The 16,658-nt window shown below is 39.3% G+C and overlaps 1 protein-coding gene across 3 annotated transcripts; it reads left to right on the top strand.

Moving 5' to 3' along the window:
• The first annotated feature begins 3,386 nt into the window (after positions 1 to 3,386).
• LOC123876214 lies at positions 3,387 to 15,213 on the top strand. Of its 3 annotated transcripts, none has more exons than XM_045922396.1 (2): positions 3,387 to 3,422; positions 13,514 to 15,213. In XM_045922396.1, the coding sequence occupies exon 2, from the start codon at positions 13,522 to 13,524 to the stop codon at positions 14,461 to 14,463; it is 942 nt and encodes a 313-aa protein (XP_045778352.1). In that variant the 5' UTR covers positions 3,387 to 3,422; positions 13,514 to 13,521; the 3' UTR covers positions 14,464 to 15,213. The 3 variants fall into 3 exon arrangements, with proteins under 3 accessions (XP_045778352.1, XP_045778353.1, XP_045778351.1); XM_045922397.1 differs by lacking the exon at positions 3,387 to 3,422 and adding an exon at positions 5,145 to 5,185; XM_045922395.1 differs by lacking the exon at positions 3,387 to 3,422 and adding an exon at positions 8,858 to 8,988.
• Positions 15,214 to 16,658: the final 1,445 nt, after the last annotated feature.

Raw genomic sequence — 16,658 nt, 5'->3', positions numbered from 1 at the left:
TTGATGTGTTTGATTTTAATTTACAAAGCTCAGGTACCTACCTGCATATTGCGGCTAATAACACAATGCACATAATGTGTAAAAATTCTCTAAACTCATATTCATCATGATGGCCGTGCTCTGTAGTGAGCCGGCGACCCATCGCCGCCTATCTTAAAGGACGGGTTAGGCCATAGTCTACCACGCTGGCCAAGTGTGGATTGGAAAACTTCACACACCTTTGAGAACATTGCGGAGAACGCTCAGGCATGCAGGTTTCCTCACGATGTTTCCCTTCATCATTAAAACAAGCGTTATTGAATTGCTTAAAACGCGCATAACTCCAAATAGCTTGGGTGCGTGTCTGGGATCGAACCCCCGACATTCCGAATAGCAGGCGAACTTCTTAACCACTAGGACTAGGCTATCACGGCTCATAGCACTATGATAAATGAATACTTTCATGCTCAAAGGACAGCTGAGGCCGACTAAGTTTGTTGTGGGCTCTTCGCAGACTTGGGTGCGTTTGGAACCCTCATAGCTTTAGTTTTATGTTAACGTAATTAATCATCACCACCACATCGTTGTTTGACAATCAGAAAGTGTACAATAGTGCCCAATTTGAATAAATGACTGACTTTTGATTGATATGCTCCTAAAACGCCATTGTTTCCAAAAAATCCCCATGTCACGCCATTGTTCTAATAAAGTACTAAACACGCCATCAAAGTGAAACGTTCCCCTAATTACCGATCCGTTGGATGAGATAAACACGATGTTACGAGCAAAGTGCGGAAGTTACACAGAGTCGACTCTACCCGGACTCTAAATAAGGGTAGACGGATACTGCAAGTTGTACCATACAGATTGGTCTGGTTTTAGTGGATTATATAGCAAACTAAGCTTCTAATTCTTTGTATATCATGGAATTCCGAAAAAACGCCTGCTTTTTTCCAATATTCTTAGTAACTCAATCGCAGGTATATTATTAAAATATAGTGTTCTTGGGTAGGTACAGTGATAATCAATTTGAATACCTAAATGATTCAATGATTCTTAAGGACCCTATTAGTACCAACTCGCAAGCTTTCGTTGTCTGTCTGTCCAACACTCCTTTACTGTTATTTTACCCAGAGACTTATTTTGAATTCTGTACCCGGGTATTGTCAAGTTTACACAGCGTGCGGAGTTGGTCCGTAACACCGATGTTTGCCGGCCTCGTCGCCCGCATGGAGGCAGATCAAACAGGGTAATTACCTCAGGAAGCACGCGCTGCTGGGCGCGGCGCGGCGGCAACCATCGACGGTGTTTGTGGTGCCATTGGCGTTCACTGATTTGCGCGCAATATGCTATTCATCGTGTTTAGTTACGGATCCTTCAAATTGTTGGTAATCTTACCATTTTTAAGCTTACGTACTCGAAGGGTATCAAGGGACGCTAAGGACGCTATTACAGACTCCGCTGTCCGTCCGTCCATCTGTCTGTCAGCGGACTGTATCTCGTGAACCCGTTAGAGAGCTGAAATTTTTACGGAAGGTGTATTTCTATTGTCGCTATAACAACAAATAATAAAAATTTCAAGTATACAAGGAACCAAAAGCTTAATTTGCTATAATCCGCTAAACCAAACAAACCTGTATATGGTGCAACATGCACCGCCCGCCCTCCAGCTGATGCAGGAAAAGCCAGCCACCAAGCAAGACATACGCACCACAACCACGCAGCACCACACAAATCCCAAAATCATTCGACGCATGTTTCGCCCCGACACCGGAGCATCCTCAGGAGATCTAGACCTTACAATGCCTAATTGCAAAGCATAAGTGGTAGGTACTCGTATATCATGGACTTCCGCAAAATAACGCCTACTTTTAAAATTTCAAATGTACCTAAATTACAAAAACTAATTAGTAGGTACATAAGCTTGAACGTCGGAACGGAACCCTTAAGTGTGCGAGTTCGATTTGCACCTTGATTGGTTTTTCGATTCAAGGATCCGTTTGCGAAATATTTTTTGCTAGAGTCAAGTATCTTCCCTACAAGAGACCAGTTTCAATACTCAATTCCCTATAATACCGACCATATAATAAAAACCAATGTCCAGTTGTGAACATCTCACTAAACTAAGTAGGTATGTCTTTATGTCTGTACCGTACCGTAACGTACCTTAACATGATTCATATCACCGCACCGCCTGCGGTTTTGTGCGACGGGCGTGGCGGTAAGTCAGCCACGGTTGAAACCTTCCACCACACCAGACTCCTAAATTTTGGCTTCAAAAGACACCGGGTAGGTTACGAGCCACACAGCCTTCGCTGTTTATACCTACTCCGAATTTATATTTCTAGAGTCGCGCCCGCTAATGCAAGCAATTTTAAATGAAACTTCAGAACTGAATTCCGCATAATAAGAATGAATGGCGTTCATAATATAACTTTAAAAAACGCGGACAAGGTGGCTAAAAGGAAAATGTTAAAGTTGGAATTTCAGAGAGCTCACGAGAATGTAACGAAGTTTGAAGTTGCACTACGTTATGTCGGGAATTTATCTCGGGCGACGGAATTTCGCTGTTTTCTTGCTGAAATTAAAGCTATGCGAATTTGATGTCGCAAAGGGCTGAGGGTCGTAAGAGTAGACACAGCGGAGTCAAGTTTTATTGACAAAGAGGATGCCCGCGGCTTCGCCCGCATGGATTTTGGTTTTTTTAATCCCGTAGGAACTATTTGATTTTCCGGGTAAAAGTAGCCTATGTCCTTCCCCGGGATGTATCCCAAGTCTGTACCAAATTTCATTAAAATCGGTTGAGCGGTTGGGCTGTGAAGACGTAGCAGACAGACAGACACACTTTCGCATTTATAATATTAGTATGGACTAGCATATACTCACCAGCGATTTTGTCCTCGTGGACTACACAAACAAACACTACTACTAGGCTCTACCAAGCGTGGTGGATTATAGCCTAATCCCACTTCAGAGAGAACAGAAGACCCTGCGTTGAGTTGACATGATGATAATAAAGTTCAATAATAATAACACATCAAAAACACATCTACCTAGTTTATTAAATAAAGTAAATAACGAAGAAGCTTTTTTATCTCAAAAATTACAATTCACAAATCACTCCGCCCGCGGGAGAAACGGCACAAAGTATTCTATTAAGTTCGGGATGGAACCTGGCTCAGATTTTGGTACAATAAATATTTTTAGGGTTCTGCGGTGAAACAAGGAAACTTATATAATTTGTCCACTCGCTCTTAGATCCTCGGTCACCCTTTTATAAATAAATCATCATGCTTCGTACTCGAAATTATATAGACTAGGTAGTATGTAATATAGTTATTGATATCTGTTACTGCTATATTGTATATTTTCTTTTAAAAAACCGGCCCAGTGCGAGTCAGACACGCGCACCGCGGGTTCCGTACTACAAAACAAGTAAAACGGTAAGAACCACTTTTGTTATCGAATCGCAAAACCAACCTATTCGTAGAGGTGTATTGTTATTGACATATAAAAAACCTATGACAGTTAGAGCAGCACAATAGAGAGCACGTTAGAGCATTGATTTTTTTTTTTTTGTAAAATTTGCATAAACTTGTATTGTCCATAATTATGTCAGATTTTTCTATTAGTAAACTTCAGAGATAAGGGACATTTTGTACGATAAATCAAAAACTATTTTTTACAAAATTATTATGAGGTTTCTAGACAGTTTTGGAAAAAAAGGTTTTGGCTAAAGTTTTTATCAACTAGCATGTCTACAGAACCCTACCTTATGCACGCACACTCGTACTTGACCAGTTTTTACAGGCTCCCGCTCTCACGTACATTACATATCTCGTAAGAGGCTTAAGAAATAACGCGCGCAATCCGCCGGAGACGAATGATGGCAATTTGCAGCCACCGGCATTGAGTGGGGGGTTGATTGTGCTGCTGTATTTCTTATTTCACAAAACGCTGAATATATTGTTGTACTTTCATAGCTGTTGTCGAGTGACTGAAATTCTGTACAAGTGTAAATTAAAACTTTATAACACCCCGACAAGTGAAGGTTACAGTAACTAGAAAAGAGCTGATAACTTTCAAACGACTGAACCGATTTTCTTGGATTATAGCTAAGAACACTCTCTATCAAGCCATCTTTCAAACAAAAAAACTAAACTAAAATCGGTTCATTAGTTTAGGAGCTACGATGCCACAGACAGTTATACAGATACACACGTCAAACTTATAACACCCCTCTTTTTGGGTCGGGGGTTAAACACAATGAATGTAACAACTAATGTACCTACAATCTTACCTTAGGTAATTAATACATTAGTACCTAATACAAATAATATATTTATTGGGAATATATAATTATAACAATCTCATTAATATTTATCATTATCATCACTAATTAATTCTAACCTTTTTCTGAGTAATGAACACATAGTACCTACTTTGTAAACATTGATTTGAATGTTTGTAAATATGGAACTATCCATATAACTAGTGACGGGGACTATGCACGGGGAGCCCACCTGTTTTGTAGTCAAAATCTAGACATGAATGCCTTTTGCAATATTGAATAATACCTATTATAACTAATATGAAAACCGTATGGCACCAAAAACATTTAATGTAAAGGTTGCCAAGACTCACAAGTTCATAATGTTTTCACTTTTCACTGTTAAAAAGTTATGAGATCTCTAGTAGAGCCAAGCCCCTAGCTGAGTTTAGATTTGTGCTGGCCATGGGACCTATCCCAAGTATATAATATATACTTCGGATTTGGGATAGGTCCCATGGCCAGCACATAAGATATTATCTTAAGTGCTCTTATCTGTACCTATCACATTTGTAACAATAAATAACAAATAACTCTACTTATACAAGCTCTGATTCTACAAACCCTACATCTTGGTTAAAAAAATATGGCTTGGCCGTTTAAACGTTCGTGAAATTTTGATCTGTTAAAAACATCGATGGTTAAAACCCGGAATAGCTTGTGCGTCTATCACGAAATAGGTACAATACGAATTAGTAACTGTCGCACAAACTACTCTATGGCCTTAAAATATGTAATGTCATGTAATAGATTCACGAACATTATGTATAGTTATATAATTGTTATCAAAGAGTTTCCACGGGAAGTATTAAAATGACTTGTGCCTGCTCCCAGTTACTGGTTATCTACAGTATCTAGTCACTTGTTGACTCAACGGTGAGTGATTCTGATTTCTGAGTCATTCCATCATTTGGCACACATTTGTTCACGACCAAGAATGTATCACTCATACTCATAGTGCGTGGGACAGCCATTACTACTGACCTAATGCTAATGTCATGTTTAGCGTTTACCGCAAATGGTTCGCTTCCGTGGTACCGCGCCAACCCATGTCGCCATCACTGCCCATATTATAAATGCTAATGTCGTACTTCTTTGTTGGTTTGTCCTCCAATCCCTTTAAATTTTTTTTAATTACTAAGCCTCAATAGCTCAACCGGTAAAGGAGTGGACTGAAAAACGAAAGGTCGACGGTTCAAACCCCGCCCGTTGCACTATTGTCGTACCTACTCCTAGCACAAGCCTGACGCTTAGTTGGATAGGAAAGGGGAATATTAGACATTTTAACGTGGCTAATATTCTTTATTAAAAAAAAAAATAACGGAGCAAAGTGACGACGCGCGACGGTTCGACCTGATTTTTCCCCTTACTACGGCAAAGACAAAAAACCGGCCAAGTGCTAGTCAGACTCGCGCACTGAGGGTTCCGTACTCTGGTATTTTTTCCAACATTTTGCACGATAAATCAAAAACTATTATACACTAGCTGATGCCCGCGAATTCGTTTGCGTGGATGTAGGTTTTTAAAAATCCCGTGGGAACACTTTAATTTTCCGGGTTAAAAAGTAGCCTATATGCTAGTCTATCTCCATTCTAAATTTCAGCCCAATCCATTCAGTAGTTTTTGCGTGAAGGAGTAACAAACATACATACACACAAACTTTCCCTTTTATAATATTAGTGTGATTTGATCACGTACTCTACACTCCAAGCATAGCTCCCTCCATCGCCCACTGAGTGACTCTAAGCTTTCTTATGAGGCCCAGTTAGCGACCATGTCTCGAATTCGTATGCCATTCATCACGTTTTATTCGAAGACTGTGGTCTTCCAGCACTGAAGATTTTTTAAAAATTCAGGTACAAGTTAGCCCTTGACTACAATCTCACCGGGCGGTAACCGATGAAGTGGGCTAACCTGGAAGGGTTATGGCAGCTTTCATGAAGCCCATACTCCGTTGGTTTCTACACGGTATCTTACCGGAACGCTAAATTGCTTGGCGGCACGGCTTTGTCAGTAGGGTGGTAACTAGCCACCGCCGAAGCCTCCCACCGGACCAGACCAGGAATCTAGAAATTCGGCGCTTACAACTACTGCGCCAAGGAGGCCGTGAAATTTTGGACTAGCAGTCATCTCGAACCAGGTCCCGGCAAGAAGGTATTTAGTATAATATAACTCTTCATTTAATCAGTTCGCGTGGCCGGTTTGTTTAAAGCATTTAATTTCCTTCGGGATGAGAGTCATTGGTAATTACCTCTCGCCAAGGTCGCGCGGTAATCTAGCGATTAGCTTTGAAGTGTTTTATTAGCATTGAGATCCATCCTACCATGGGAAAAATAAATTGGAGTGCGTAGGAAGTGGCCTACGTGCCAATTAGTGGGGATACGTGATACGAGTATTGTACTTACTTCATTAACTTTGTTAGTTTATAGCTTTTGGGAAATTAAGTCAAGTCTTCTCATCGTCAATTCCTCAGTGCCTGAAAACAAAAGTCTTTGACCAGTGTGTCCTCGCCTATGGTGCTTAAACGTGGACACTGACAAACGGCCTTGTTCACAAATTCAAAGTTGTTCAGCGAGCTTTGGAGAGGGCTATGTTAGGAGTTTCCCTGAAGAGTAAGATCCGAAATGAGGAGATCCGCAGGAGAACCAAAGTCACTGACATAGCCCAAACTATTATTATAGCAAGCTGAAGTGGCAGTGGGCAGGCCATGCCTGTCATAGAGGCGATGGCCGTTGGAGCCGGAAAGTCCTTGAGTGGAGACCGCGTATAGTGTGGGACGCCCTTCAGCACGATGGATCGACGATATAAAACGGCTGGCGAGAATGAAGAAGGCTGAGGACCGGGTGTGGTGGCGCTCTTTTGGGAAAGCCTATGTCCAACAATTATGGACGTCCACAAGCCGATGATGATGTTAGTTTATTAATGACTAGCTTTTGCGTGCGATTTCGTCCGAAAATGTAATTTATAATCAACCTAGGCGATGTCCGCGGCTTTGCCCGCGTGGATTCCGATTTTTTTTAAATCCCGTAGAAACTCTATGATTTTCCGGGATAAAAAGTATGAAAAGTATTCCGAATGTCATTAAAATCGGTTCAGCGGTTGGGCCGTGAGAACGTAGCAGATAGACAGACACTCTTTCGCATGTATAATATTAAGTATAGTATGAATGACGTTACTTCTGAATACTTAGCTATCTAATTCTTTCTCGAATTATAAAAATCTATCAAAATGTGTGACTTTGTATTTGTTAGGAGAAGGTTTGTTAGAAGTTTTTGGAAAATCCACCGGGAAATTAAAACACCTTTAGATAGTTGGCGCTACCCGTGAGAAGTCGGGGCGGCTCGCTAGTCGTTAGAGTGGGTTAGGTTACGCGGTTCCTGATCTAGTCCCGGTTCAAGTGACGGATTAGTCTTCAAGGATCCGCCGGTTAGTGAGTAAACGTACACAGCGTAACACTCAATTGTATTATGTAATTTTAATGCGGGTTTTTATTAATGGTTGCTCGCACGGAACTGTTGTTAGTGTTTGGTCACACTGGCGGGTTTATGTTTTACAACTTTTTGTCTTGAGTCTTGAGTATAATATATTTTTAGGTTATGTACGTACGTAATTAGCTTTTTAGATTAGGTCCGGGCAAAAATAGCGGGTGCTTAGGTAAAAATCGTGGTAATTTAGGAAAAAGTTGACAGCGAAAGCAAAGTCTTGGTCGAATGTACAAAGGCGTTCTCCTTTAGAAACATCAGTTTTTGAAAACTCTTATGTTAGCTGCATTATACAAGAGAGCCCAAAAAAAAGGAGTTTAAGTAATATTTTTAGGGTTCATATATGTTACAATGTATGTAAGGTATTCCTAACCAGTGGTAAATTATTTTGACGTATCAAAAGCACTTGTAAAAGTCTACTTAAAAAAATTCTATTCTATTCAATTCAATTCTATTCTTTATCGCAGCATAATTTCTAAATGCCTGAACAGATTTGGATGTATGAGGTATCGTTAGAATTCTTAGATAATCCCGAGTGACCCTGGATATAAAATTTCAAAAAATTAAATATGGCGGCCATTTTTAAATTAGAAAAAATACTTTTTATACTTTAATATGCGTGTTTTTTTTACTTTTCTTGTTGGAAAAATATTAGATTAAAATTATTTTTGTCAGTTGGTATATTTTAATGTTGTTGTTCATAAATATTCATGAGCTCAGAATTTTCTCCTGTTTCATTTGACATCCCACTCGATACAATAGCAAAAAAATTTTTGGAGACCTCCACTTTTTTTGGTGTAGCATCCGTTCGGTCTTTTTTTTCGTATAAAGTATAGCCTGTGTCACCCGGACCTTTACAGCGAATCAATTGACACCTCATTTATCAAAATCGGCCCAGTAGTTTTGACGCACAGAATCTGGACACAAACATACAAACCTACATACATAGACTGTTAAAATCATAACCTTTCCTTCTGGCTTTGCCGCAGTCGGGTAAAAAGGGACATGTCAAGTCGCAGATGTGGTCGTTTCCCGCACTCGGTATAGCTCGTCAGCCAGTGACGGTGTAGTGGTGAGTGGTAGTGGAGTGTGGAGTGGCTCTCGAGCGGCACGTAGCTACAGCGGTGGTACCACTGCACCGCCAGCTGCGGCAGATTGTGTTGTGGTGCGATGTGCGGATAATGTGCTTTCTAACTGGTTGGTATTTTTATAATTCTCGTTTATTTACTTTATTACTAGCTGATACCCGCGACTCCGTTCCCGTGGATATAGATTTTTTTAAATCCCGTGAGAACTCATTGATTTTCTGAGATAAAAAGTAGCCTATGTATGTATCTAGCGTATAATCTATCTCCATTCAGCCAAATTCGTAGTTTTTGCGTGAGAGAGTAACTAACATCCATACATCCATCCATACATATAAACTTTCGCGTTTATAATATTAGTAGGATTATACCATAGTTGTTAAAACGTCCGCCTCCTATTCGGGAGTTCTGGGTTCGATTCCGGGCACACACCTCTAACTTTTAGTAGAAGCAATTCCTGCATAGGCAGGTACTGTAGATATACGTTAAACTTATAACACCCCTCTTTGGGCGTCAAGGGATAAACGGTATCATCATCAACAATCTATAGTCGGCTCACTACAGAGCACGGATCTCCTCTTAGAATGAGAAGGGTTTGGCCACAGTCCACCACGCTGGTCAAGTGTGGATTGGCAGACTAAAGTTAGGCAAACAAAAAGTTATATTTAAAAGCAAAAGCAATACACATAAAGTAAAAATTTCAACTCTATCTGTTACGGTTCACGAGATACAGCCCGCTGACGGACGGACAGACAGCGGAGGCTTAGTAATAAGGCCCCATTGGCACCTTTCGAGTACGGGACCCTATAAATGTTTTTCGCTGGCAATATTCCCTTAATATAACATGGCGGTGAAGATAAATAATCGTAGTGATCTGCGAAACATAGTTTTTACCCGTCTTCGGCAAAGCCAAAAGGAAAGGTTATGATTTTAGCAGTCTATGTATGTATGTGGGTATGTATGTATGTATGTGGATATGTATGTTTGTATCCAGATTCTGTGTTCCACCGTAGCGCCTAAACTACTGGGCCGATTTTGATGAATGAGGTGTCAATCGATTCGTCGTAAGGGTCGGGGTGACATAGGCCATCTTATACAAAAAAATTGTCCAAACGGATATTACATGAAAAAAAGTGGGGATCTCAAAAATTTTTTTTTGCTATTGTATCGAGTGGGGTGTCAAATGAAAGAGGAGAAAATTCTAAGTTCATAAATATGAATGTACTACAACATTAAAATATACCAAGCGACAGAAAAACAATTTTATTATAATATTTCAGCGTTTACTAAGAGGATCGCAGTCGGGATTTAGTTTTCAACTTTATCTTGTTATTATTATTTTGTACGATGTCGTAAAATTTGAAAGTTCAAAGCGTGTGCGGGATCGAGGCAAATAAGGTTTTCTCTGTAACAAAGCAATATGCACATGCAAAATGCATGAACCACATGATCATAGCGTGAAAGCCACATTATCTGATCAAATATCCATAGAGCCTCAATAGCTCAACGGTTGAGGAGCGGACTGAATCCCAAAAGGTCAGCGGTTAAAACCCCACCCGTTGCACTATACAAAGTTATAGTCAAATAATTTATTCAGAATAGATTAAGTACGCTAAATCGTTTGGCGGCACGTGTTTGTCGGTAGAGACGATAGAGTGGTAACTATTAACTAACCACAGCCAAAGCTACCACCAGGTTAGACCATGGGCCACAGAAATCCATACCTTACCATACATAAATACCATGGGCAGTATAGAAATTTTTTCCACTAGTATGCTCAAATGTAAAACGAATGTATTGATCTAGCCAGTTTAAGGTCGTTCAAACACGATCCTATTCGATCTATATTGTGGTTGTTATGTGAATATGACATGCATTATATCCAAGGGCTTGTTCACACGATTTGTGAGGTTTAACATGAGATTTGATAAAAACTGATATTTAATTGCTTAAAACACGCATAACTTCCAAAAGTTACCTAAGTGCGTGCCCGGCCTCGAACCCCTGACCTCTCGAATAGAAGCCCAAACATCTGTTAACCGCTAGGCCATCACCGGCCGAAATCATAGACTTATACATATAAATAAATAGATAATTTTAACTTGAAAAGGTCTCAGGCTACCGCGCTTCTATTAATTAGATTTCATTGAGTTCAAAGTAAAGTTTAGATTGAGAAGTATCACAGACTGAAACAACTTATAAAGTTAATTAGATACAAATATGATTACAGTTTACATAATTAAGATACTCATTAATATGAAAATTAGATAAGGACACACAATACTTGGTTATCAGGAATGGAATGTAGGTATCGTACGGTAAAATGGCATTAGTTTTAAGTGCCCAAGTATAGTTAGCTAGCTTAGCGGGTTTTAGCTTTCTAAAATCATTTATTTTTCACGCACACGTGCCTATTTTAAAAGGTATAATCTCGGAAACCGTTCGAGCTTGTGCGATCCGATTTTCATGCGAACTAAAAGCTCCGTGGGAAAATTGTATTCCGATTTTGAAAGCAACTGTAATCTGCCGTATCCACTGTCCGTTATATGTGGTTATCTAACATCTGATAGTCAGACAGAATCTGTGAGCGGTGAGAGAGGCATAGTTAAGAGGGGTCTCTCCGTCACTCGCTCCATACAAACGTAGTTCGTCTCTCATTGGAATACTAACTAAACATACGCAATGGAATTTTGGTTATGCCTGTGGTTTCCAGATTTCCGTTAAAATATTCGAGTTCAAAGTCTTAAAAATTCACATACAAATCTTTGAGCCCCTGTAATTTTAAAACTACACATTTTTAGAAAAATCTAAAACACCACAGGCACCACCACAGATATTAGTTTCTAGAATATGTATGTAAAATTTCATAGACTTTGGTTGCTTAATATTCAAATACTGGCTACGATTGTGTGGAGTAAGTGACGGACGGAGCCCTGTTGAGGTAATCCTGCCTGCCTGCCGCTCCAGCTTCGTACTGACAATCCTTCTTCATTAGGTACTATACATAATCCTTGATACTACGTTACGTATCTAGAAAAAGATACAGTTATATACAGCACTCAAACCCGCGAACTGTCGATAGATAGCAATAGATACAGTACACGTGTAAATTAAAAAACACCCCCAACAACTGAAGGTTACAGTAATAACTAGAAAAGAGCTGATAACTTTCAAACGGCTGATCCGATTTTCTTGGATTATAGCTAAGAACACTCTTGATCAAGCCACTTTTCAAACAAAAAAAAAATTAAATTAAAATCGGGTCATTAGTTTAGGAGCCATGATGCCACAGACATATACACAGATACACACGTCAAACTTATAACACCCCTCTTTTTGGGTCGGGGGATTAACTGTTTTCTGTCCCTCGGTGTATTTTAAATTTATACCACAGTTTTACGTACATCGTAAAATTATAGGTATTGTGTGATTATATGAACTCAGCATTATTTCCTCTTTCATTCGATATCCTACTCGATACAATAGCAAAAATATTTGGAGACTTCCACTTTTGGATGTAACATCCGTCAGGTCGTTTTTTTTCGTATAAAATGTAGTCTATATATCACCCGAACTATAATAACCAATCGATTGATACCTCATTCATCAAAATCGGCCCAGTAGTTTAGGCGCTACGGTGGAACACATAAGTACAAACTTATATACATACATACATAGACTGCTAAAATCATAACCCTTCCTTTTGGCTTTGCTGTAGTCGGGTAAAAAATTAATGCAGTTTCTAGACCCAGTTCACATACCAATTTCAAATTATAGCTTTCTGGTTATACTGATAGTTTCTGAGGTAAGCCACGGATGGATGGACTGTCAGACGGAATGTCGAAACTATGTATAAGGGGTAAGGGTTTCTTGTTTGCTACGGAACCCTAATTATAGTATTATGTTGGCAGGTAAGTTGTAAGCTGTCGAGATGACGAGTGGCATGCAGAGGTCGTTGCTCGACGCGAGTTAACTCTTGAAACATTTTATAATTTAACATGAGAAATTTTACATCGCCTTTTAAATTAATATTCTACTTACTAAAAATATTAAAATGATGTTTTATTCCATACAGTCCCGTCTGTGCTCGTGCACAATAGGTACAATAAAAGCGCAAAATACCACGTTTCGTTAACCAAATATTTCCTTTAGGAGGATTAATCAAATCAGATCAAATTTGTTTATTTCGAATATGGGTAAACAGTGGAAATGTTACAAAAACAAAAAGCTTACAGCCAAATTCTGCTTATAAGCATGCAATATGTTATCATACAACTTGTTATATCATTTAATAGTAAAACTAGTCACATTAAATTACATTTCTTAATTATAAAATAATTAATTATCAAAATTATTGATGGCTCCACTTCTTAAATCTTTTGTTCTCGAAACGTCCAAAAAAGTGTCTTATGGATTAATATCTATACATCCAAAATATATCTACTTATTGCCTTCTTTTTATTTATTTATTCAGATACAAGTTAGCCCTTGACTGCAATCTCACATGGTGGTAAGTGATGATGCAGTCTAAGATGGAAACGGGCTAACCTGGAAGTGGTATTCTAGTTTTTATCTAGTTCTTCTAAGATTAGAAAGGAGAAATTGCCGAAAATTTCACAATTCTTTCTCTTTTCCAGGTACAAAGATGCTACTCACCGTCCTCTTCATGTACATAGCATCCGTGAGATCTACCGAACCCGACACTAACAGTTCTGCTGAAGTGAATACTGTCAATTCCACTGCATTTGATTCTGTGCTTGTAAACGCCGACGAGCTTGAAAACATTTGCACGACATGTATCAAAGTAAACGCGAAGTGTTACAACGTTTCATATCTCTTGGAACTCGACGCTCCATTTAGAGAGACTGTAGTCGTAAGTAAGTTAGGCGTAATGCGAGCTACTAATATGCTATACTACAGTTTCGAGCCGAAGATCGAAGATGAAGAGTACTATAAAATTGGATTTATCAATTTGGATGACCCGAGTAACAGCAGTGTGATATCGGGAGGTAAACAAATCATGAACTTCGGTACCTTTGATCTTGATCAGGTTAACGGTTTGGCGTACTTGGGAGGCAGCGACGGTGTTTACGTGTTGGACACGAAACTGAACAGAGTGGCGCCGTACAGCTCTCGAGGGGACACGGTGATGAGTTTATTTTACAAGGGAGACAACATTTATTTCGTTAGATATGGAGAGTTCAAAATTATTAGGAAAAAAGGCGACACTTTCGACATATTACTCGACTTTATGCCTGTTAAAATGTTTGTTATAAACAAGTATAATGTTATTGTTTTCCTAAGTTTCTACGGATTGTTTGTGAAGAGAGGTGACGAGACGATGTGGTTGTCTAACAATGCTTTTTTTAGAGGTTTAGTGATGGATAATCATGATGGTATCTACGCTTGGTGGATAGACGGCGTCTATCAAGTTATAATCGAACCTAAGTTAGCGGAGTCTAGGATTGTGAGAGTCGCCCATATACCCTCGATTGGCGCGGTAACTTTTGACAAGGATAATAATTTTCTGTTCACTGCAGGCAAAAGTTTGTACAGGCTAACTGAAACGACATGGAAAGTTTGTTAATTAATGTAGCAATGCTCCGTTTTGGAGGTAACTTGATGCCAATTTTGTTTTAATTGTTAACATTGATTCAACTAAATTAAACTGACGAAAGTCCAGTAGCATGACTAATAGGTAGAGACAATGAATAGTTTACTGAATATATTTCCTTTAACTGATTGTCATAGTTTAACCTTAACGTAACTTTAACCACCTGTCATGTAAATACACTTAAACAGAGCTAGCCTTTGTACAAATAATCTTAGTAATTATTGCTAAATATTTTAAAGAAAATATCTGCACTGATTTATCTGGTTTCCAATAAAAATATAACTCATCTACATACAGTTTTCTAATAATGTGAAGTAAAAGTTAAGATTTTTTATTGTAATTATTTGTGCCATTTTAGGGCAGTTACAGACTAGCGTTTTTTCTGCGCGTGCTATGCTCGTTTCGGCACAGCGTTTCGCGCTTCAATAAATCAGACGCGATCGCTGGCATCTTCGCTCAAACCCATATTACGCTAGTGAGTGAATCCATACCAATATGTAAAAGTATTTGTAAAAGGATTTTTGAATATTTTTTTCTATTTCTATGTATTCTACGCTCATTACGAGATGTACGTGCGACAAAAGGCGTGCGCATGGTACGTACGCACAAAAACGAGCTTATTTGCGAAAAAAACGCTAGTCTGAAACTGTTCCTGTTAGTGTTTCAGTAGCGATTACTTAAAAAACCTTTTGTAATTTAATTTTAAGAAATAAAAATAATTTCGTTTGACCAAAATACATTTTTTTTGTGATGTAACCACAAATTCACGGGTTTTTATACTCGTGTTATAAGACCTACCTATACCTGTTAAACTTCAAGATTCTAGGTCAACAGGAAGTATGACATGACATAAGACATGACAGACAGACAGATAGAGAACAAAGTGATCCTATAAGGGTTTCTTTTTTCCTTTTGCGGTACGGACCCCTAAAAAGTACCGTTCAAGAAATAATGACAGCCAAAGTTTTTAGCAATACCAAGTATATCATGGCTACGGAACCCTACCTTTATGCGTGCTCTGACACGCACTTGACCTGCTTTCATTGAGTTGTTATGTTGACAGGAGCAATACTAATTGGTCTTGTCGCGTAAGTCGTAGTTTCGTGATTCGCGTCCTTGTCCATGAGCCGTCTAATGTCTTAATTGTTCACAATTAGTTAGTTACTTTGTTGTACCTACGAGTCTATTACTATCTTTGAAATTAAAATTAGCTAGCTGACGCCCGCGACTTCGTACGCGTGGATTTACGTTTTTCAAAATCCTGCGTAATTTTCCAGGATAAAAGTAATATACGTATTCATTGGACTGTCACGCACGCACCTCTAACTTTTCGGAGCGATGTGCGTTTTAAGTAATTAAATGTCACTTGCTTTAACGGCGAAGGAAGACATCGTGAGGAAACCTATACGCCGGACTTCGTCTGTGACGGCGTTTGCTGGCGCGCGTGCTGTGCTTGTTTGGAGTGTTTTTTTTTTGTTAAAAGTGGCTGGTTTTTGTGTTAGTTGGTGTTTTTTGGTGGTGGAACTGACTGGGAAGCGCTCTAAAGGGGCGCCGCGCGTATGTTGGCTGGCGCCGGCGCAGACGGAGTCCATACTTGTATAGATTCAATAACTTGAAAATAACTACAAACTTGACATTGGCTAATCAGAGTAAAGCCAGATTTAAAGAAAAAAAAAAAAAACCTATACGCCTTCAGAATGTTCTCAAAGGTGTGTGAAGTCTGCCAATTGGCACTTGGCCAGCGTGGTACACTATGGTCAAGACCATTCTCACTCTGAGAGGAGACCGTGCTCTGTAGTGAGCCAGCGATGGGCTGATCATGATGATGACGATTGGACTGTACAGCTCTTGTACAGTCAGCAATAAAGCTAGGTTTGCACCCGTCCATAGTCACTTGTACTGGCGGGTGCAAACTTTTTTGCTGACTGTACAACAAAGCGTGGACAAAAAGTAAAGGTATAAAGTAAATACCTTTTCGTCGAGTGGCATCGAGCAAAGTGGTCACTCGGTACAGCTGAAACGTCAAACATTTCGCTGTAAACGGCTCTCAAGTGGGGTTCGATTTTCAGTAATACTCGTCAAACGCTTAAAAGCCTAACGTTTCAAACGCTTTGAATTCGGAGCATATTTCCATTGACCTCTGATGCGTGAGATTTCGTAAGGCTCAA

The sequence above is a fragment of the Maniola jurtina genome, chromosome 21, assembly GCF_905333055.1.
Source record: "Maniola jurtina chromosome 21, ilManJurt1.1, whole genome shotgun sequence".
In the NCBI taxonomy this organism is placed as follows: Eukaryota; Metazoa; Arthropoda; class Insecta; order Lepidoptera; family Nymphalidae; genus Maniola; species Maniola jurtina.
This window is presented reverse-complemented; position numbering and strand designations above follow the sequence as displayed.